This window comes from Semicossyphus pulcher, unplaced genomic scaffold, assembly GCF_022749685.1.
Source record: "Semicossyphus pulcher isolate SPU_LCO1_2020_fin unplaced genomic scaffold, fSemPul1.0.p SCAF_19, whole genome shotgun sequence".
In the NCBI taxonomy this organism is placed as follows: domain Eukaryota; kingdom Metazoa; phylum Chordata; class Actinopteri; order Labriformes; family Labridae; genus Semicossyphus; species Semicossyphus pulcher.
Genome location: NW_027211692.1, coordinates 1982258 through 2004422, shown reverse-complemented (window position 1 = coordinate 2004422; position 22165 = coordinate 1982258). Strand labels below are relative to the sequence as shown.

General features: G+C 43.8%; 2 protein-coding genes across 3 annotated transcripts; both read right to left on the bottom strand.

Moving 5' to 3' along the window:
* Nucleotides 1-1388: 1388 nt before the first annotated feature.
* Nucleotides 1389-9165, bottom strand: LOC138597371 (scavenger receptor cysteine-rich type 1 protein M130-like). Its single transcript, XM_069668966.1, is given in 13 exon segments — nucleotides 1389-1421; nucleotides 1521-1628; nucleotides 1745-2112; nucleotides 2253-2328; nucleotides 2428-2555; nucleotides 2631-2936; nucleotides 4077-4379; nucleotides 4987-5292; nucleotides 6299-6586; nucleotides 6811-7119; nucleotides 8016-8034; nucleotides 8107-8303; nucleotides 9120-9165. Coding segments are annotated over 13 exon segments (2487 nt in total).
* Nucleotides 9166-10735: 1570 nt separating this feature from the next.
* Nucleotides 10736-22029, bottom strand: LOC138597482 (uncharacterized). 2 transcript variants are annotated; one of them, XM_069669082.1, is made up of 7 exons: nucleotides 21967-22029; nucleotides 19524-19797; nucleotides 18469-18563; nucleotides 17352-17508; nucleotides 17076-17252; nucleotides 16701-16754; nucleotides 10736-14599 (listed from the first exon to the last, which is right to left on the bottom strand). In XM_069669082.1, exons 2-7 carry the CDS (start codon nucleotides 19666-19668, stop codon nucleotides 13692-13694), a joined length of 1536 nt encoding a protein of 511 aa, XP_069525183.1. In that variant the 5' UTR covers nucleotides 19669-19797; nucleotides 21967-22029; the 3' UTR covers nucleotides 10736-13691. The 2 variants fall into 2 exon arrangements, with proteins under 2 accessions (XP_069525183.1, XP_069525184.1); XM_069669083.1 differs by lacking the exon at nucleotides 16701-16754.
* Between the last annotated feature and the right edge of the window lie 136 nt (nucleotides 22030-22165).

Genomic DNA, 22165 nt, shown 5'->3' with positions numbered 1-22165 from the left:
AACCTGCATGCTTCTCACACCTAGCAGCAACACACCTGAGCTTGATGACACTACACTCCTATAAATACATACACAGAGGTGTAAATACGATTAAACACATTGACAGAACAGAAAATGGCTCCTTTCTATTCGTGCACCAATTACAGAAGAGCCAGCGTGTTAATTGTTTAACTAGAGGTGCCAGGGAGAGTATTTTTGAACCTCATGCTTTCAGCTTTTATTCTGAGCCAGTAAAAGTGTTAATATAACATGTACAGTACATCAGAGCTTTGACTGCAGGTCCTTCAGAGGGATGAACTGCCTTGTCATAGTTAGACAGTGGATATATGTTTATATATGAGAACTTAAAGTGATGAAAAATGATGACAGACAGAAACATCTCCAAAATGTCACCTGTCAAGAGTAAGAAAAGCTCATCTTCGACTTTGAGACGCACACTTTGATGTTTTACAAAGAGTTTCCAATATTTAGCTCGGTCCCTGGATAATGTTGGACGTCTTTTTCCTTTGAAACAATATCGGCTTTAAATAGTTTGGTTCTGCACTTTTACCTGCATCACCTGTCAAGCAGACGCCTGACAACACTTCTATCAGGATCTCAACTTCGCAAACAGTGAAGTGACAACGAGGCTTCTTAACATAGAAAACACATTCTGATGTGTCACTGTGTGTGTGTCTGAGGCGAGACTGAATAAAGCTGCACTCGTCAACCTTTGAAAATCAACGCTTGGTCACATTCGTAATGAAAGAGTCAAACAGAAATAGTTGTTACATCCTTGATTCCTTTCCTCGCCTCCTCTCCCAGCTTCTTGTTTCCTTACACCAGAGCCAAGGTGGAGAGGAAGAGATGTTTTTTGTATCTCTGTTGGAGCGTAACAGCGTTCATTGCAACTTATATTTTTGTGTGTATGCATTGTTTTTTCCAGCAGTGTGTCGAGCGTCTTTCATACTGTCACAGGTTCCGAAAAGAATTCAGCAAAGGGTACACCTGTGCATCCTCGCTCATAGATCCTCCGCCAAGCCTCCACTGTCACTTTCTTCTCATCCTAAAGATGAATTTTAGGAATTAGGGGGCCTATAGATGGCGCTCTTAGATCGATTTCCATCTCACAGCCAGGAGAGGAGGAGAGAGGAGAGAGGTATGAAGATGCACAGAGTTCAAACGTGACGAGAGCCCATAATAGTATAAGGCAGTCTTTAGGTTAAATGTTGTTAACATCGGGATTAGAAGTCCAAAATTGCAATGTTTGATAAAGTCTTAAATACAACATAATATGTGTGTGAAAGGATCCCCTGGTGGCCCCGACAGATGTCCCAGGTAAGCCCACGATGTCCTCAAATAATACAAACGGCCCTGGCTCCAGCCTCTTCACCTAACCACGAACACAGTCAGTAGTCCCTTTGTGTTTGGCTTCTGCTGGCCTGGAAAGACATAAGAGAGAGCATGTCTTATCAGTAAAATACCTCTTCTCTTCTTACTAATGTTTTATTCTAGAAATGGAACATTCATAGGTGCAGTACCGTGCAGTGACAGCAGAGGGCAGTGACGAGCAACATCATACCCAGCAAGACAACAAATCTGATGATGAACTCTGTTAGAGGGGCTGAAACAGATTAAAAGCATCACATCTGATCACATGAATAATATCAACTCAAGATAAAGCCGCTTCAAGTATCTTCAAACCATTAAATAAAAGTTAAATCAATATTTATGAAGTTTTACGCACACATAAAGGTTGATAAACAGCTACTGTGTAATAAAAACGTTCACCTAAAAAGTTACCTGAGACAGTGAGGGAGAGTGTCTGGCTCTCAGAGGAGAAGTTATGGGAGAATACATTGATATGATAAGCACAGGTGTACTCCCCTCGGTGGGTGCGGTCTGCCGGTGGGAACAGGAAATGGGCAGAGTGATTGACAGCTGGCAGGGTGTAGTTCTGTGTTGTGTTGGAGGTGGTGAAGATAAGCTGGAAGAATCCTCCTTGGTACTGTGGTCTGATTGAGCAAATGATAGTGAAGCTAGTGCCCATGAGGACCTGAAGCCCCTGCTTATTGCCTTTGAAGACCCCGTGAGTGGAGGGAGAAGGGGAGATGTTTGGCTGAGCGAGCAAATCTGTTAACACAAAGGGAGACACGGAGAGATGAAAGGCCCTATTTTGATGGCACAAGTGCAACAACCAGCGCAAATTTTTGGGGCAAGGTCTGAAAGAAGTGGACGTAGCCCCCATGACATCATCCAATCTTCCATTTTACCTAAGCATATCACCTCCAGGCCAGAAAAATTGTCAAGAGTTTTGGGCAGTACACACTCCAACAGTGCAGATGCTGACTGGACACAGGAAACACTGATCCACCACACAGGTCTGTCATCTTCAACATCTGTCACCGTAGTTGAAACAGAAGAACCACATTTCAGCAGTCTACAAACTGTTGCTGCAGACTTCTGGTCCCAGTCAGAATCCCAGTCCGACACCGGCCTCCACTCTCCCTGGCTCCTCATCTCTAGTGTTCCTGCACACCGGCTCGGTTCTCCCACCAACCTGATATAATCTGCATCTGAACAAACACAGGAAGATATTGAGCTGAGTAAGTAAGCCAGTAAGCAAATCAAAGCTACAGCTCCTATCTTACTTGAGCAGGTGAGTCCAACAGCTTTGCCAGGTGAGCAGTTACTTCCAGCTGAGCCGGATCCTCCACAGTCCAGAAGAGCAGACTCATTGCCTTTACACTGGAAGCCTTTGGTCCACACTTGAGCCTCCACTTCTCCATACATTGCCCCCTTAATGACCAATGGAGCTCCACAACCAATCTCCCTACAGACCACCTCTGCATCTTGCAGGTCAAAGTCATCTTCACATACCGAGGACCACTTGTGGTTAGACTTCACCTCCAATCGTCCTGAACACAGACCAGTTCCATTCACCAGCCTGACAGATTCTGTGGCAGGAGACAGAGAACGTTTTTAGAGGTCTGGTTACCCTGATCCAGCTTATCTGGGTCGCAGTCATGGTGGCAACAGGCTGAGGAACGCTGCCTTATCGTCTTCATCTTAAACCGACTCCTAACACATATTATCAAGTAAAGCAGTTCACATTGCTTCAAGTCAGTCCAACCAACCTCTGAAGGAAACAAATTTGGACCACTTGTTCTCTTATATTGTTTTGGCTTAAGGTCATAGCATGGTCATTTGTCAGTTTAGAGAGGGTAGGTCTTATGTGGTCTAAGGGCATACGGGAAAATTGAAGAGCAGGGATATGGACACATGGGAGAGATGTGCTGTTGAGAGACCAATAAATCATTGGACACTGCAATGTACTGCTTCAAGCAAACAAGTTCAAGTATCTCATGGTCTTGTTCACGAGTGAGGGTAAAATGGATCATGGAAGTGAAAGACCGGTTGGTGCAGCTTCAGCAGTTTTGCGGGCACTGTACAGGACCATCGTGGTGAAGAAGGAGCTGACCCATAAGGCGAAGCTCTCAATTTACCAGTCGCTCTACGTTCCAACCCTCACCTGTGGTCATGGTTTTTGGGTCGTGACCGAAAGAATGAGTTTGCAGATACAAACGGCCGAAATGAGTTTCCTCTGCAGGGTGTCTGGGCTCATCCTTAGAGATAGGATAAGGAGCTCAGACATCTGAAGGGAGCTTGGAGTAGAGCTGCTACTCCTTTGCATCGTAAGGAGTCAGTTGAGGTGGTTCGGGCAACTGTTTAGGATGCCTCCCGGGCGCCTCCCTGTAGGGGTTTTCTGGGTTCAACTAGGAGGAGACACCGGGGCAGACACAAAGCCCGCTGGAGGGATCATATATCCCACCTTGCCTGGGAATCCCTCGGGAGCCCCCAGGAGGAGCTGGAAAATGTTGCTAGGGAGAGGGACGTCTGGGCTCACTTGCTAAGCCTGCTGCCACCGCGACCCAACCCCAGATAATTGGAGGAAAGTGGAATGTCGGAAAACATTGAAAGAAACATGAAAGTTATTTGAGGTAACTTGGAAAAAGATAAGGCCTACATCCTTTCTTGTATTTGCAACCAAAGCAATTAGCGAGACAATTACAATAGGTGTGGTTTAATATTGTTACCTGAGCAGGTGATTTCCAGGCTGTAATCACTGTACTTATCCCATGTTGCCACACATTCCTTCAGAACAGATTTAGACTGAAGACAGTTAGAGTTTATCCACCACACAGATCGTTCTGAGGACTCCTGTTTCTTTATTGTTGAAACAGAGGAGCCACAGTCCAGCCATCGACATAACACAGCTGTTTTCTTCAGGTCCCAGACATTGTCCTGGTTATCCACTGCTTTCCACTCTCCATGGTGTTTCAACTCTAGTCTACCAGAGCAATGGCTGGGTCCTCCCACCAACCGGACATCGTCAGGGTCTGAACAAAGACAAGTGTATAGTTAAGGAAAGAAGGAAAGGGACTTACCTCGCCTCCTTATCAGCCTGTGGGGTCCCACAAAGCTCCACCTAGGCCCCCTTCTCTTCTCAGTTATCCCAAAGCACAACATCTCCTACCACTGTTATGCTGACAACACTCAGCTCTATCTCCGCACAAAACCAAATGATCAATTAGTTCCCAACTTCCAATGACTGCTTGAAAGATAATAAAAGCTGCATGAAGCTATGAAGGCAAAACTGAGGCTGTTCGTTTTTCCCACCAGATTCCATCAAACTGTTCTCTAACAGCGTAGGTCAACTGTCTACCTACCTTACACCCTGTTCTGAGAACCTTGGGGTGATATTTGACTCTGATGAAAGAAGTACATTTTTTCAGCTTCTAACCAATTCTAAATTAAAAGCCTTACTCTCATACTACGCTTTCATCTAATGCCAGCTTGATTATTGGAATTCAGTGTATTCTGGGATCATCCAGTCATCCCCGTCTCTCAAACAGTCTTTTAGATGTTATACGTTTGAGTCCTCTAAATAAGAGTCATTGGTGGATTGATTAAAAAAGGGCTATACAAGCAACGCTATAACTCTACCTGAGCAGGTGAGTCCAACAGCTTTTCCAGGTGGGCAGAAGTTTCTAGCAAACCCTGAGTATTCACAGTCCAGGAGAGCAGACTCGTGGCCATAACACTGGAAGTTCTTTGTCCACAAAGCAGCGTCCACTCCTCCATAGACTCCCCCTTTGAAGATTGAAGGAGCCCCACATCTGAGCTCCCTACAGACCACCGCTGCGTCCTGCAGGTCGAAGTCATCTTCACATACCGAGGACCATCCCTGTGTTGACTTAACCTGAAGCCTGCCTGAACACAGATTAGTCCCATTCACCAGCCTGACGGCATCTGGAGAGAGAAACAGAAGAACTTGAGGATAAAACTTTTGCAGCTTTGGGGACATTGTGTGGAAGCATTGTGCAAATAAGGAAAACTTAAACTTTGATTTCGTACTTTGATGGTTAAAGCTGCCCTACTGTGTGCAGCGGCGTGTTACCTATGGTGATTGCAGCTGTAATGTTAGCTAGGTTAGCATTACAAGCTATTAGCCCTCTTTCAATGTCTATTTTCTTCAAATTTTGAAATATGTTGGACAGAGCTGGACAGAGTTTTATAGTCACGTTTAACCCAATCTCTGAACTGATCAGGTATTATGAACAGGGCTTTAAGTGTAGCCAGCGCTCATCAACAGAAGTGTGAAGGATATTCGACCAAGACATCCTTTTCCATGGGCTGGTCATTGTTTACAGTCCAACTAGAAACTTGTGAAGTGGGAATAGAGCTGTAGTGAAGTGACAACATCTACTACTGGATTGTTATTAGCACTTATGTGCAGATATGTGTTTGTAGAGATTTATAAAAAGCTAAACTGTGGTTCAGTTATAGCCGGTGGGTTCCAGGAAATCATTTTGGCCAATGTATTTGTCCTCTTTAGCTCTCTTCACGGACTGTCTTCCTGCAACCCTCTCAAATGAGACTGGTCAGTACTAGTTGTACTATAAACAGAAATGAGACCTTGTTCCTTGCCTACAGATTGTGCATTCATTTTCAGATATCTGTAGACAGATACTATGTGACATCGAACGATCGTCATGACAGCGGCACATAAAGAAAAACCCTCATAATTCATCCTGACACTGGAAAACTGCAACTGTGAAATTTAGTAAATTCCTTTTGTGCAGGGCCGTCGTTCAGTAGACTTAAGAAGAAGCATCAGTATTTTAAGGCAGTCGCTAACAATAACAAACATACGTCGATATCGTCGATGTGGTCATTAACCTGGACAATAGTCTTGTTTCAACTGAGAGATGAAGACAGAATAAAAATGACTAGGAAGCCTCTTTGATGTTGTTACCTGAGCAGGCAATCTTTAGGATGGCAGATGAATACACAGGAGTTGTAAAACATTCCATCAGTGAAGAGGCATCACAGCTCGGTTTGAATCCCCAAACATATAAATATGAAGACTTCTTTCTCGCTCTCATTGACACAGCAGAGCCACAGTCCAGCAGTCCACACACTGCGTCTGCTAAGCTCAGCTTCCAGTCCTTCACCCTCACTGGCTTCCATTCGCCCCGTTGTTTAACCTCCAGCGTGCCGCCACACCGGCTGGCTCCCCCAACCAGCCTGATGTCAGCAGGTTCTGGGGAGAGCCAAGACAGAAACTTTATAAAAAAAAGGGTCAGTCTTCATCAAAAATAAATAAATTCATCTGTAATGTTAGGATCAGAAGTGCAACAGTCTCAAAGAGGGTCACATCAGGACAACAATAGCCATGGGTTTTATTTCAACAAAAGTATTTCATTTTTTTAAATGGTCAAAAGAACTTCCTTTTGTCGTTATCATGTGTATCATGTTTTCTTCTACCTGAGCAGGAGAGTGAAACAGCTTTCCCAGAGGAGCAGGTGTTTGTGACTGAGCGGACACAGTCCCGGAGAGCAGACTCTTTGCCCTCACACTCAAACTCTTTGCTCCACACTGGAGCCTCCACTTCTCCATACAGCTCCCCCCGCAGCACAGAAGGAGCCCCACATCCCAGCTCCCTGCAGACCACCTCTGCATCCCGAAGGTCAAAGTCTTCTTCACACACTGATGACCACAACTGGTTAGACTGGTTAGACCTCACCTCCATTCTACCTGAGCACAGACTGGCCCCATTCACCAGCCTGACGGACTCTGGAAAGGAAGAAGAAGCATGAACTGTTGAGTCTGTTTACCTTTTGCTTTCTGATTTTACAGGTGCCTTCTTAAATTATTTATCCTTTCAATGAAATGTGTTCTATAAAATGGGGGCTTTAGTGGCTGCAACGCTGTCAACGTACGTCACATAAAAGGGCTTGTGTTTACCACCACACACATTTCATAAAGGATCCCTACAGAGGAAGAGCTTTTTCAAACCAGAAACAGCCATGACATCGCTCTTTTCAAAGCCACCAGACTCCATTGACAAAAACAGTAATTTTATCTTGCAGCAGAAGGTAGTTGCTTGTTTATCACCGCCTTGATTGATTAGTTTGTTTGTGTAGATGTTGACTTTGGTGTTTGAAAAAGTTACTTTGTATCCAGCACAATATTTATGTAACGCACAATAACACACAAAAAACACGAACCAATTCAGGCATCCATTCACACATTTGCAAGGTACAATTACTACATTTCTCAATGGAGTCTGGTGTGTTTGCAGAGAGCGATGTAACGTCTGTGTGTGGTTAAAACAATCATCTTCCTCTGTAACAAAAAGGTCTATCTCTGTAGGATCCTTCCTGTAATGTTGTCACACACTTAGAATAACAATCTGAGCCTGTCAGTGGAAACAACAAGAACTTCTAATGGACGCGCTTTTGCCTGCAGGAATAACGTTGCAGCCATTACAGCCTGTTTCAAGGCTGCAGGCTGAAGCTACAGGAATTTCGAAACGCATTTAGACCACAAAATATGTCACAATAAACACCTAGGTTAAGAAATAAAGAAATTCCGCTTAAAGTCCTTCATTACTTCATTAGCTACGCACACATGGTTCATATCTTTCCTTCACCAAGCTGAAAAAGAAAGAACATTCATTACAAACTGACCTGAGCAGGTGATCTCAACCTTTAAAGAAGAGAAATTTGGAGTTAAGACCCAATCTATATCCCTGTCAAAAAACTCTTCTACATTAATCACTTCAACCGCGGACTTCTTTGTCCTTCGTAATGACACGACAGAGCCACAGTCGAGCTGTCTGCACACCGCAGCCGCTGACGTCAGGTTCCAGTGATAGAACTGGTCATCCACTGCTTCCCAGTCTCCTTTCTGTCTCATCTCCAGGCTCCCAGCACAGCGGCTGGCTCCTCCCACCAACCTCACATCTGCAGGTACTCCTGAACAGACGCAAAATGAATCAGTACGTGAAGCAAAGTTACAAAGATCATTTGTATTGATTTCTCCTTCACCTGTTGAACTGTGCGGGACTTCAGCCCAGAGCCCTGAGCAGAAAATATGTATATAAAAAAAGGAAAACAAGCATTATTATTGTGTTTTTGAAAGACCCAACTTCAGACTTACACTTATCTTTTTCATCATAAAACTTTCCAGAAAAATGATGATTGTGTGCAGCCTGAATTACCTTGAATCAGCAGTAATATGTTAATGCTGCATAGTCCTGTTTTTTTTATTGTAAAATACTGTGCAAATGCTAAACGATACGCCAGCAAGGAAACACACAGCTGCATTTCCATATTAAAACCACTAGGTGGCAAAAACAACACAGTACTCAACATGAAATGCTGAACAGCCTGTACCATAACACAAAGTTTGGGAGCAAACTGGGGAAGAAAGTGCAATAATACAAAATGTATGTGTGTATTTTTTAAATTAAATTCCATATTTGTTTGCACACAAAATAACTGCGAGCCTTCATGTCAAATCTAAACATGCCAATAATACTTTTGTCATGAAAGCAGCAGCAGGTGTGTCGTGTTACTGAGCCAAAGTTTACAAAAAGAGAATGCACTATATGTGTTAGGGTTGAATTATACAAAGCAAACTTTAGTTTGTATCTTTATTATAATAGCTTTAAATACACAAAATGTCAAGCTTCAGGAAGCAGATTTTAAAATATAGCTGCACACACACAGTCTTTAACTTAACGCACACAAACATCCTGACAGGTAATGCTACAAGTCTGAGAGTCCCACCTGAGCTCCAGAGCGACAGAGACACGATCAGCACTCTGTGATCCATCAGTGCGTATTCTCCAGCAGCCTGTCACTCACTGTGTCCCCTCCTTCTGCTGTCTCTGCTCTTTATCAGGTGATACGTTCGGTCCCGCCCTCTGGGTGATCTCTGCTTTTTTCCTGGTTGCCACACACTTTGGTTAGTAACACCGCTGTGTGCTGCTATCTCTATCTGTGGCTGAAATATGTTCAAATCCAACTTCATTTATACTCAGAGAGACATTATTATTAATATTATTATTTCCTCCCCACAAATTTGATGTAAAAGCATAATGTATTTAAAACTTATTTTTACGTGCATATAGCTGGTAAGCTTTAGTCAGGATTTATGTATTGAAAATTAGGCTACCTGTGGCCTGATTTATTTGGTAATACTGTAATGATGGACAATATTCATACAGTTTACTCATGTATTTACCTAATCATTATAAGATAAATATGAAGGGTCATAAGATGATTGAAAAGATCAGGAAGAAAAAGAAATGCTCTGTTACACAAAATGATAACAATGATGACATTTTTTTCAGATATTTGCTCTTTTAGAAGGAAATATTGGATACCAACCTGCTGCAGGTGTGTTCTGATCAAACACAAAGAGAATGTCTCCAGTAAACTGCTTCAGCCAGCCGCAGTGAGACAGACGTCATCCTTGTCCCTCCACTCAAAGTTCTTGTTGTTTCCACTGACAGGCTTAGATTGTAATTCTAAGTGTCATCTACAGAGATGGACCTTTTTGTTACAGAGGAAGAGGATTTTTTTTAACCGCAAACAGACGTTACATCGCTCTCGTCAAAGCCACCAGACTCCATTGACAAAAACAGTAATTTTACCTATGACAGGTGGATTGAGTTGCTGGTTTACCGCTGTCTCGATCTGTTACTTTGATTGTGATGTTGTGCGACTCTTGTGTTTTAAAAGCTTAGTTCAGACCCAACATTATACTTTTCTGAATTACTCCAACAAAAAAGAACTTGCCAAACAAGGCACAGGTATACAAGCAATTATGCGTCCTGCAAGGTAAAACTACTGTTTTATCAATGGCTTCTGGTGGTTGGGTTTGAAAATAAGTGCCTTCACTTTTAGAAGATGTATTTTGATTGGGCACATTTGCCCCCCAGCATAATGCTGCAGCGGTTACAAGTTATCTAATGGAGTTATGACACTTTTGTGTACCTTTTGATCATTAGAAATACATGAATCCTCTTATCCTGTCCAAGAGAGGAATAAACGGTCTTTAGAGGTTATCCAACGGGAATTTGTTCTCCACCTTTTAGTTACACAAAGTGGAGTGAAAGCTCATTTTAGCTGCAGGGTGAAAAGTCCAAAGCTATCATAAAGCCTCAAGTTTGTTTTTCTCCGTGATATTCATCTGAACTTTCGAATTGAGCAACAGTATCACTACAAGATCAGATGCAGCATGAGGTACAGCTGCTGGTATTAAGCATGAGAGCAGATCACAAAGATGGTGTTCATGCCGACGCGGTTTTTTTTTCATTTCACTGGAAGTCTGGTGACAGGACGGTGATTCATCGATAAAACACACACACAAAGAATCGTCAACATGTTTTAATGTTCTTGTACCAATAAGGATTTTACACTTTTTATGAAGTGAAGTCTGTTTGCTTTAAGAGGCTTGCTTTTTCCTTTCACAGCTGCTTTGGTAGTTTTCATCAAATGTAGCTCTAACAGGAGGAAAAGGTGCATTTGTTGGGGACTATTTTCAGCAGTGGATGAACCAACACGTACAGAAGTGCTCTAGTCCAGTGAATATTCAGGGCAGCAAGAAGGTGTATGTTGGACTGAGTCAAAATAATTGAGTTGTTGCTTGCTATAAAACCAGAAACAGCTGTTACGTCGCTCTTTTCAAAGCCACCAGACTCCATTGACAAAAACACTATTTTTACCTCGCAGAACACAGGACTTGCTGGTCTACTTCTGCATCCATCAGTTGGCTTTGTTTGATATTTTTTGTTACACAAATACTTTGATCTGAACTCACAATTTAAAGCACCAATGACATGAATAACGACCTCTCAAGGCAGCTGTAGGGTAGAAGCGACTGTGTTCTGAGAGGTACAATTAACATTTTTGTCAATGGAGTCTGGTGGCCTTAGAGAGTGTGCTGTAACAGCTGTTTCTGGTTAAAAAAAGGATGTTACTCTTTCACAAAAAGGTCTGTCTTTGTAGGGATCATTTCTTTTGTATTGTCTCAACCAATCAAAACATTATTTTAACAATCTACTGGAGCAACTCCAAACGTTTTGTAGCTGTCATTTGGAACAGGGCCCAGGTAAATCCAACACCGCCTTTATCACATTGTACAGAATACTCTTCAAGCTGATTTGTCTCATTTTAATAATAAAATCTTTATTCTCAGGTTTGGTTGTAGGAAACATCACAGCCTGGTGTTATAGCAGATACAGTTACAAGTCAGTTGGTCTGTCAGTCAGAGAACCAACTGCATCTCCCATTCAGTCGTCTGTATGTTTACAATATAATGCTATTAGCTGGACTGAACACAAAGGAAGCCATAACAGAGGGTCAAAGATCAAGAGCTCCAAAGACATTTATATCTGAACTATCTGAAATACTAACTTGTAGCTGAACAGAACTGTTATATCTGTCCTGGTGTATTTCCACAAACGCTCCTGATTAAAACGTGGTGTTAGTTCATGTGATGATGGGGTCGGGAGTTAGCTCTACGTTATAGAATTCTCCTTGCTTCTGAGCAGGCCACAGAGGCTCACGACTGAGCTCTCCATTAACAGCTTGAAATGTTTTACTTTACTGCATTCTCTTTTTCTCTTATACTTACACAACGTAAATATTCAAACACATTCACCAGAAAATGTCCGAACTATACTTCTGAGTAACTTTACGCTCAGAAACCTTAAACCTTAATATTTCAGTGTTTTCCTCTGGAATGTGACATCTGAAATGTAGATCGAAATCCTGATTTGGGGATGGACAGTATTATGACATTTTTCAGACCCGGGAATACCCGCTTATAGATGTCGATCATCTCTTTTCCCATTGCCAGTGAAGTATCCTCCTGCCGGTCTCTTTTCTGCTGCGTCACCGTCTGACGTCACAAACGCGCAGGAGACAGGGTTAGTAACCAGTGAAGATGTTACCGTGGTTAGGTCTTTATTGTATCTATCACTCATTCAGTCTGTTTATCAAACTCGGCGCCGACACATTTGGAACGATGTTCGAGCGCTGCTCGGACGGAGACGGGCGGAATTTGTAGCTGAGATGACGAGGAGTCGCAGAAGTTACAGACGGAGCATAGCACCGCGCCGGAGAGGGGGCGGAGATTAGCACGGCGACACAGGTTTTGTGTTCCCATCAATGCCGATCGGAGCCGAGGCGATAATTACCCGGGTCTGAATGCTGATTGTGACCTTTCCCACTAAGCAAAAAAGCCGGGTGTTAGCGGGTTTTTTGACCAGTGGGAAAACGCTTTTACAGTGAGGGTGGCATCTTTCTAAAGAATCTAATTTGCATCAGCCCATAACTTTGCTTATTTTGTGATCAGTTTCTCCGCTTACTTTTGAGAAAAACTAGGAGATAAAATCACACATCATGAAGGTTTTAAGGAAGAAAACTCAAACACCCAAATCTACAGGTGGTAACACAGAGTCTGAAGCGAGTAGTCGGGTCATTAAAGTCTGCTCTCTTTCAAGTAATGTTCTGGGAACAGAAAACTAAATAAGTCAAAGAAAACATCTGATTCTAATAATCCATGTAACTGAGGACAAACATGACGGCAAGCAGATTGGTACAAGAGAGAATAATTTGACTCATCAAACTCATCAAAAGCCCTTAATTCAGCAGTAACCTCAAAAAAAAAGAAAGTATCATCTCTAACTCACAGAAGTGTTTGTGGTCTTGTCTTTGTGATCACACGGGATGTGGTTGTGGTTAGGTCAGCGGTAACTGCCGTTACCACGCTCTGCCCTTTAGTAAACAAACAAACCAGATGTGACTCCGGGTGAGATACAGAGAGATGGAGTCTAACAGAGCTGGAAACATAGATGATGGTGGGTGGAGAGGTGCAGGGGTCACTGCTGGGAAGGTACTTTTATACTCTGTTGACTGAATGTTAGTTTTTCTTATAGTTCTTAGTTAAAATCAAGTGTCCCAGTTCAGTTAACAAGTAATGTCCTTGAATAAAACGCTGTCTTTGCATCCTGTAGTGTATCTCAATCAGCAGAATCCAAGCAGCCCGTCTGTGTTGACCTGACACAGGACCTTCAAAGTGAGGAAAACACACGAGCCTGCCACAAGCCAACAGTTCATACAGGAGGAAAAAAATCAGGCAATAACTTAAGAGGCCATGATATCATGGCCTAAAACTGCATGTGTTTGTGGCACCGGAGTGCCTTTCAGCAAACGTTTTGTCCCGTTTCAGGAAAGCAAAGAGACTTTTCTGTGCAGCAGCAGGATAGATGTGTAACTGCAGACTCCCACTATCAGGTGTCTGTACTTGGCTTGTGTCGTCTCTGTTAAAAACCTAGTTTGTCCTGTTTTTTAGAAGTGTGAAGCGGGATGGTGATGACGTGTCGGCTGCTGTCCGCTGTTGGTTTTGTCTCTCAGCATCGTGAGCGCCGTGTTGGAGAAATCCCTCAGGACGTCCACGGTCTCCCTCTGCAGCAGCAGAGACTCCTGCACGAACTCCTGCTGGCTCTCCACCAGCAGCTGCACCGACTGAGCCAGCACCTCCAGAGACTGAGACACCGACGTCAGGAGCATCCTGCTGGCACGCTGCTGCTGGAGGCTCTGAGAAGACATCTGGGCCACCTGGTCCCGGGTCCGGCGGGAGGACGCTCCGGCCGGGAGAGGGTCACATGAGCTTCGGGTGGAGGGAGAGTGATTAGGTGGGAGGACTGAGGAGGAGGAGGGAGAAGGTTGATGAGAGTTGGAAGAGGAGGGAGCAGAGGTTGCAGTGGAAGCAGCAGAGGAGGAGGGTGCAGCAGCGGAGGAAGGAGGAGGTGGGATGGCGGAAGAGGAGGGCGCAGGTTGAGAGGTAGTGTCATTGGCTGTAACAGATGTAGAGAAGGAGGGGGGAGGAAGAGGTGGAACGAATGAGGAGGAGGAAGAGGAGGCAGTGATGTTGGAGCTTATGGTGGATTGCTGTGGAGGATGCGCAGTAGAAGACGACGCAGCGTCTGAATCAGACACTGAGGGGAGAGCAGAGGAGGTGGAGGCCACAGAGGAGGAAGACGAGGGTCCTGGCTGAGGTTTGGAGGAGGTGTGGTTCTGAACGCCGTTGTTGTTCTGGCTGCTGTTTCGGGAGTAGGTGAAGACCGGCTTGATCCTCAGCAGGGTGTTATCAGGGACGGGGTCCTGGTCCAGCGGGGTGGAGGAGGGCGGGGGGAGAGAGGAAGGGTTGGAGGAGAACATGGAGTCGTCGTTGTCGTCGAAGTCCATGGAGTGTTCTGGTGGGAAAAGTGAAACAAAACATTTCACACTCATCGTCGCAGAGATCACTTCTTTGCTCTTTTTCATACGTAAACGGAATTTATGTTCTCTAAAACCTGGGCCATATTTTTACAGACAACATAATCCTTAGGGGCAAATGCGCCCGATCAAAGTACGTCCACTAGAAGTCCTAGTTTTTGCTACCGACAGGCTCAGATTTAGCTGGCTTTTAGAGACAGGCTTGCTAAGATGCTAACAGGAGTTACATCTCTCTCTTATGGTGCATTCAGACCTGACAGCTTTGGTCCAGACATTCAGACTTAACCCTGAAAGTCCTGTTTGTTTGGGAACACGCATTCTAACTCTGCTGCAGACCAAACCACCGTGGATCTGATTTTAGGAAAATGACGCTGTAACTTCACATCCCCCTTTTTCATGCTTTACTTTACTCACCAACGTTTTAAGCCTGAGCATGATTACATCTGTGAGGGCCGCCCCCTGAAAGCCAACGAGCCGAATCATCTGTCGGTGACCCCCAAGTCTGCTTGAAATTCTTCCAACGATTGTCTAGCCGTCGTTTTTTGGTTTTCAACTAAAAAAAACAAAAGCACTGAAGGGCAAGCTCACTGCAGAATTTGACAGGAGGTGGGAGCTGACGGGGAGACTTGAAAGCAGTTCTCAAACTCTCATTCTTAGAGGATGTTCAACGCGACGAGGGATATAAAACGGTGGCAAAGCTGGCCGAGAGTGCGTCTCAAAACAAATGGAACGGGAGGAGAGAAGCACGGAGCCTCCTCCAAAAACGAAAAAGGATGATGAGGAGAAAGAGATGACCATGCTGATGATGATGAACAGATGAAGAACAAGAAGAAGAGGTACTGTCACAGATTCAGAACGAAATGAAGACATACTTGCAGGATCAAACAAGAGTTGATGCGGGGACACTGAACTGGTGGAGAAGAAAGGAGGACCACAATCCAAGGCTATCTACAGCAGCCAAACGTGTCCTCTGCATCCCCTCCACGTCCACACCATCAGAGCGTGTGCTGCCTCTCGATATTCTGCTAAATCCATTTGGTAGCCCGACATATGTCAGCAATTCAATTAGGCCGCAATTCAAATCCTGCATTATATGCAGCTGTCATTTATTGATATTTATTGCTACACTGCGTGGCCAAAACAAAAGTCACGCGCTCTAATATTCCGTTGGACCGCCTTTAGCTTTGATTACAGCACACACATGACGTTGCTGAACCTCGACCTGACCAACTGAAGCAACCCCAGATCATAACACTGCCCCCACAGGCTTGTACGGTAGGCACTAGGCATGATGGGTGCATCACTTCATCTGCCTCTGATGAGTGATTTTCTTAAGGCTACTCGGCTGTTTAGTCCCAATCCTTTGAGTCCTCTTCTCATCGTGTGGAAATGCTCTGACTTTCATTATTAAACATAGCCGTGAGTTCTACTGTTGATTTTTTACCTTTACAAAAAGTATCAGTGATTTCCGACCACATTTCTTCCTTGAAGATGATGGTTCACCTCTATCCTTGCAGGTTTTAATAATGCGTGACAGTTCTTCACCCAGTTTCAGGAGTTGGTTTCTTTGCTTGATGCAGGCCAACAATTTCACCCTTCTGAGTCTTTGTCCACGACCTTCGTGTCTCCCGACATGGTTGTTTGAGACATGAGAAGCTCCTCGCTGCATCAGTGAGGGTTAGATAACTTGTTTTAATCACTGCAGTCATTTTCAGATGGAAGGCTCTGAACTATTTGCTTAGTTAAATCCAGGCGGTGACTTTTCTTTGGCCAGGCAGTGTGTGCTCCCATGACTCTGTGGCATTTGACTATTTAATGTAGTTGAAATAATCACTTGAACTTATGCCAATGGATGCTCTGATTGGCAGATAGTCTACATGAAAAAAAAAAGAACGAATAGTCGAATCTTCGTATTGAACGGCCAAATCTGATTCGGGTTCAGCCCAACATAAAACTGTAATCACGTCTAATCCCGTACGGTCTCGGCACCGACAAACACATCTTGCATGCTTGTTTATTAAGAATATAAATTCATTTAAGCGCATGCCCTTCAACTATCTCTATAAACTACACTCTTACCTCCATCCTCAGCCAGGTCTAAGTCAAACTCAGAGGAGGAATGGAAAGGATCGCCTGCAAAAAACACGGCAGCGTCACGTCATCACCATGGACATGCTAAAATAACCTCTAACTGGATTTATTTTAGAGAATAAATTAAAGGAACATCTATAAAATCAAACTTCTGACACCAATGTGAGGAAATATTTTCATGCATCTATCGCTGGGTTCTTTATGACGCCCTTTCATGAGCGACACAGTTTGAAGTGTAAACCCTGACATCAGCGTCTGTATGCGTGTTCAGGTTGCTTGTCACACTTGGTACACAATGATCTTGAATTTTCCTCTGTTATTGCTGCAGGTTGATTAAGTTTCATCACATGCAGCTCCACTTACCACTGAGATCTTTCTCTGGTGAGGAGAGAGGAGACATGTCGAAGGAGAATCTCTCCGGCACAGAGTGATTACTGTCTGTCATGCTGAGGTAGGAGTAAGGGGCAGGGTTAGGGGGCGGGGCTTTGCTGTACACCTTAAAATCTTCATCTTCGCATAAGTCCAGATCACTGTCGCCGTCTGAGAACCAACAGAAGAAAAAAATGGTTATTTCAGGGGCTAACCTGCCTTACACTACCATGCCTTACTCTAATCCTATATGTCCTTCTGTCTCCTCACTTCCTCTGGGACTCATCATCAGTATCTTATGAACCATCCTCTCCACAGGGCCCATGTTCTTCTTCCTAGTGTTTGGGTTGTTTGGCGCTCGGTGGGCTATGATGCGTCGCTTCCCGTCACATTTGAGGTCCGCCCATTTCTTCATGATCTGACGCACCTGTGAGGAAAGAAAACCTCCTTTAAACAGTCTTCTGTTTCAACCAAATACATCCTCTCTAGGGATGCACGATTGATTATAACCAACATGCCGATATTTTCCAACCCTTTTTGCCGATTTCGATATCGATATATTACGCTCATGTTTTTTTCCAGCTAACTGCAGAGAACATCAAGTCTCTGGAGTGGAGTTGATATCATGCCTACTCTTATTGTAGAGGCCAAAAACTGCCAATTTGCAGGCATCTTGCACCCTTCTTCACGCTTGATAGAGGCGTACAAAAGGTCACGTGTCTGATCACTCATGTTTCTGAGCGCACCTGAATGCAGCATCCCCCAGAAACACGGCAGTGAGGGAGACATGCCCGGACTTGTTTACTGCAGCTACTACGGAGACATCAGTAATCACTGACGGACTCTTTTTATCGTGTGTGCGTCCATGAATATGTGAGTTAGTTTTGCACTGATGTTTATGTTACTCTCTGTTAGCGTCGGCTTTGAGTGTATTTTCGGCATGTTTGATGTTAAGTCGGTAAAATGACGAGAATGTGAGCTAACTGTTAGCTAGTTAAGAGTTGTGAAAGTTGCTTAACTTCTTATCATTGGCTCGAGTTTCTGTGACTGTTTAGTCTTTATATGTTTACATTTAGTATGTACATTTAGGCAGAATTAAAGCATCGTTTTATCCGCAGAAAATATCAGCAAAAAAATGTCTGCCGATGCTGATTTGTCATTTTCAAGCCATAATCAGCAGATAGCATATCATGTATCCCTTATCCTTTCCATGTTTACTGATGCTTTTAATCGGAGGTTAGACAAGTAGAGAGTAGCAATTATCAAGCAAAGACAAATCTCTGAAGACGACACAAGTCAAAGGTTGGACATCTCCGGCGTAATCTTTACAGAAAGCGTATTTTTCTGGGTTAATTACATAACAAAAGAAGTGATGACAAAGACAAACCTCTCTGTGATTCTCTCCCAGACCGTTGACCTGATTGGTGATCTCAGTCCACGTCTGTTTCTTGGTTTCAGCCGACACACCTTGGTTGAATTTCCCTACAGGGAGGGAGATGTGATGCAAGAGTTCAGTGCTGGCTTTAGAACAATGACGGTATCCTCAATACAAGAACAGCTGGTCACTATAATCAGAATACTTCAGTTTCACTTTGCTGCTGGTAAGATCCACAGCTACCTGCCCCCGTTAACTTTCTATTCCTTTCAAACTTTCCTTCAAGAAATGGCCTTCATTCATCGAAATAAACAACATTCGGTGACTGACAAATGCAGCGTTATCAGAGCTTATATAGATGCCGATTGTCTCTTTTCCCATTGCCAGTGAAGTATACTCCTGTCTCTTTTCTGCTGCATCACCGTCTGACGTCACAAATGCGCTGGAGACAGGGTTAGTAACCAGTGAAGATGTTACGGTGTATCTATTACTGATTCAGTCTGTGTATCAAACTCGATGTTCGAGCGCTGTTTGGACGGAGACTGGCGGAATTTGCAGCTGTGCGTTACAGCATTGCTCCGGAAAGGGGCGGAGATTTGTGTTCCCATCAGTGCCGATCGGAGCCGAGGCGATAATTACCCGGGTCTACTGCAGGGTCATGTGACCCGGGTCTGAATGCAGATTGTAGCCTTTCACACTGAGCTAGAAAGCCGGGTGTTAGCGGGTTTCTTGACCAGTGGGAAAGAGGCTTAAGATGAACTGGCACTATAGAATATCAGGTTCTTTTACAAACCATTAAAGTCACAACAGGTCCATTAACATAAAAAGTCTACGACTCAGAAAGAGCATCACTCTGAAATTCATCCACTCCACTGCCTGTAATGATCCTGCATGCAGACGTTTAAATCAGTTCACTTTCAGATTCCAGGTTTAGCAACTGATTGGAGGAACGATGAATCCCAAAGATCCAACCAAACAATAAGAACATAATCTCATTCCAAAAGCCAACACACACACACACACACACACACACACACACACACACACACACACACAGTCCTACTCACTGAGGATGATGTATCTGTTCCTCTTCACCGCCTCCAGCAGCACTTTGACCTCATGGAAGGAGAACCTCGGTTTGGATTTCAACGCCCCTCCTTTTACTCCTTCCAGCCGGAAGTCCTCCTCGTCTTCACGCCACGGGGCCGACATAGCTCCACCTCCTTCTCGTCCACACCTCCTCCTTCACCTGATCACGCCTCAACAGCTAATTTCACCACACCGCTGGGATTGTCTGGTTCTGATCCACCTGCCAGTCTGAGCCAAAGACACTTGCCTGTCCTGCAAAGGACGAAGAGAAGAGAAGAAAGAGAGGCAAAGAATAAACACAACGTGAGAGGATTACTTTACTTAGAGCGGCCCTTCATGAGTGGCGCAGATAAATGACCATATATCTAGGTTTGTTCGTACTAATTATTTGAACGCATATTGCACCACAACATTTCTAACACATTATCCCTGAATAAAAAGGCACGCATGAAAGGAAGGCTTCTTTTATTTTTCACATGAGACTTAAACTATGCCTGTTACTATCTGCGTCACTCATGAAGGGCTGCTGTAAGTTTGGCTAGCCACAAGATGTCACTGTGTTTGATGAGTTTGAAGCCCTGAAGCTTATATTTGTATTTTTTTGACACATCTCTTAATCAGCACTAAACAATCTTCACAGGTTTAGACAGCTACTATCAAAACAAATCGTTAGTTTCATGCTTTCTCGACATGTACCAGTCTTTCTACATGTGAACAAATGCGAATAATCTAGTACCCTACTTTGTCAACCCTTTTGGCTGCTTACCTGTGAAATAATCTGCTTTATCTAAGCAAAAGGACATTTAAATAAAAACAGGTGGTGTGGCTTATCCTGTGCAACACTTGTGGCAGTATGGGACAGTTTGCAGGTGGAATATTCTGTTGTTGTTTTCTTCTTAACAACAAAACTGCTCAACCACAGACGTAGAAAGTACACTTGTTCAACTGCACTTTGACTAGTTAAACCTGCAGGTCATGATTTCATAATGTCACAAATTGATGTACTCAAAAAAATCATCTCCAGACTTCGTAAAATCAATTAATCAAACATTAGAATATCTGTCTGGGATGACTTCTAGGCTCAAACTAGACATTAAGTATGACTGAAGGCTGAAGGCAACTAGAAATGGACGTACAGATTTAGATCTCAGATGCTTGATATATTTCCTGCTGAGTCACAGCTGATCAATTGAAGCAGCTCCACACTCTGTGCACCGATATACCTAAGAGTCCAGTTCTAACACCACAGCTGAACATTACAGCCGATCTTGAGCCAGTAGCTTTATAATCGGTTTCCATTTTGAGGACACTATAAATAAACACAAGGGAGACAGACGGCATGTCGGCAGTGGAACATTTACAAAGAGAATTATAAAACAATGATGTTGGAAAAAAATGAAGAAATAGATGTAAGAATACACATGTGATCAAAATGCTTCTATAGAGCATGACTGGAATTGTTTCCACGGGCGTAGACCGAGAACATCTTGTTTTTCTTGAGCTTGTGGCCCTACACTGCCCCCTGCTGGCTGGATTGTAAGATAAGAAATGCGTTGGTGAAGGATTGCAACTAAGGAATGATTAATAATGGGTTTTTTCCTTCTTTTACTTTATTTAGTGGTTCACCTTTTCACCAAAGTCCTTATTCATCCACTTTCAATGTGCACACTATGTTCTAATAATTCAATTTCTTCACACCAGCCCATGTATATGTAAAATTGACACACCCCATAAAATATATAAAAGAAACACACACCAACTCCATATTGGTCGAAACATATTTTTAGTAGTCAACTATCTCAGGTATATGTAGATGTATTTTTAAAGTGTCTTTTTTACTACAGTACGCCAGTGTTAATACGTACGGTCCGAATGTATTATAACTTTAATACAACACTTTTGAGAAGAACTTCTCATTGTAAAATCATAAAAAAATAACATTGCTGGTCATGTGACCCGTCTGAGCCAATCAGAGCTTATCTTCCTGTGTCTTTGTTGAGCTCGTGCCTGCCTCTCCTCCTGCTGCTGCTCGTGCCTTGCGGCTCACACAGGGAGCTGCCCACTGATTCCGCCATCTCTGCCAGCTCCGTTCAGCTGGAACAACGCTACGTTAAAACGGCGGAACCAAAACTTACTGCGAATTTCAGCGCTGATACTTGGATTTATCGTGGGTGTGTAACGTGCGGTAACAATGCAGCGTACTATACTCGTGCGCTGGTTTGCTTCGCGGAGCGAGTGCAGCTACGTGACTCTCTGTGGTCGAGATAGAGGACGAAATGTCTGCTAGCAACGACGCTACGCTCTTTTATCGCATTGTAGCTACACGCGTATTTCAACGTTAACTCGGCGCGCGTCTTGTGCGTTATCGAGTGTTTATAACGATGTGCGGTGTAAAAAGCTGATTATGTTGAAAATGATTACCAGTATAAAATGGCGTTGTTCTCTCCCTCCTCTTCTTCCTCCGTGGTTCTCCCGAAAGTTCGGAGTGACGAGAACAACGTAACTGCGCAGACTCCGCAGCGCGAGAGAATTTTTTTCTCCCTTGCACGCGCAACGTTTTCAGCTCTCAGCGCGCCCCCAGCTGCCCTACATACACTGTGCACCAATCAGTCCCATTACC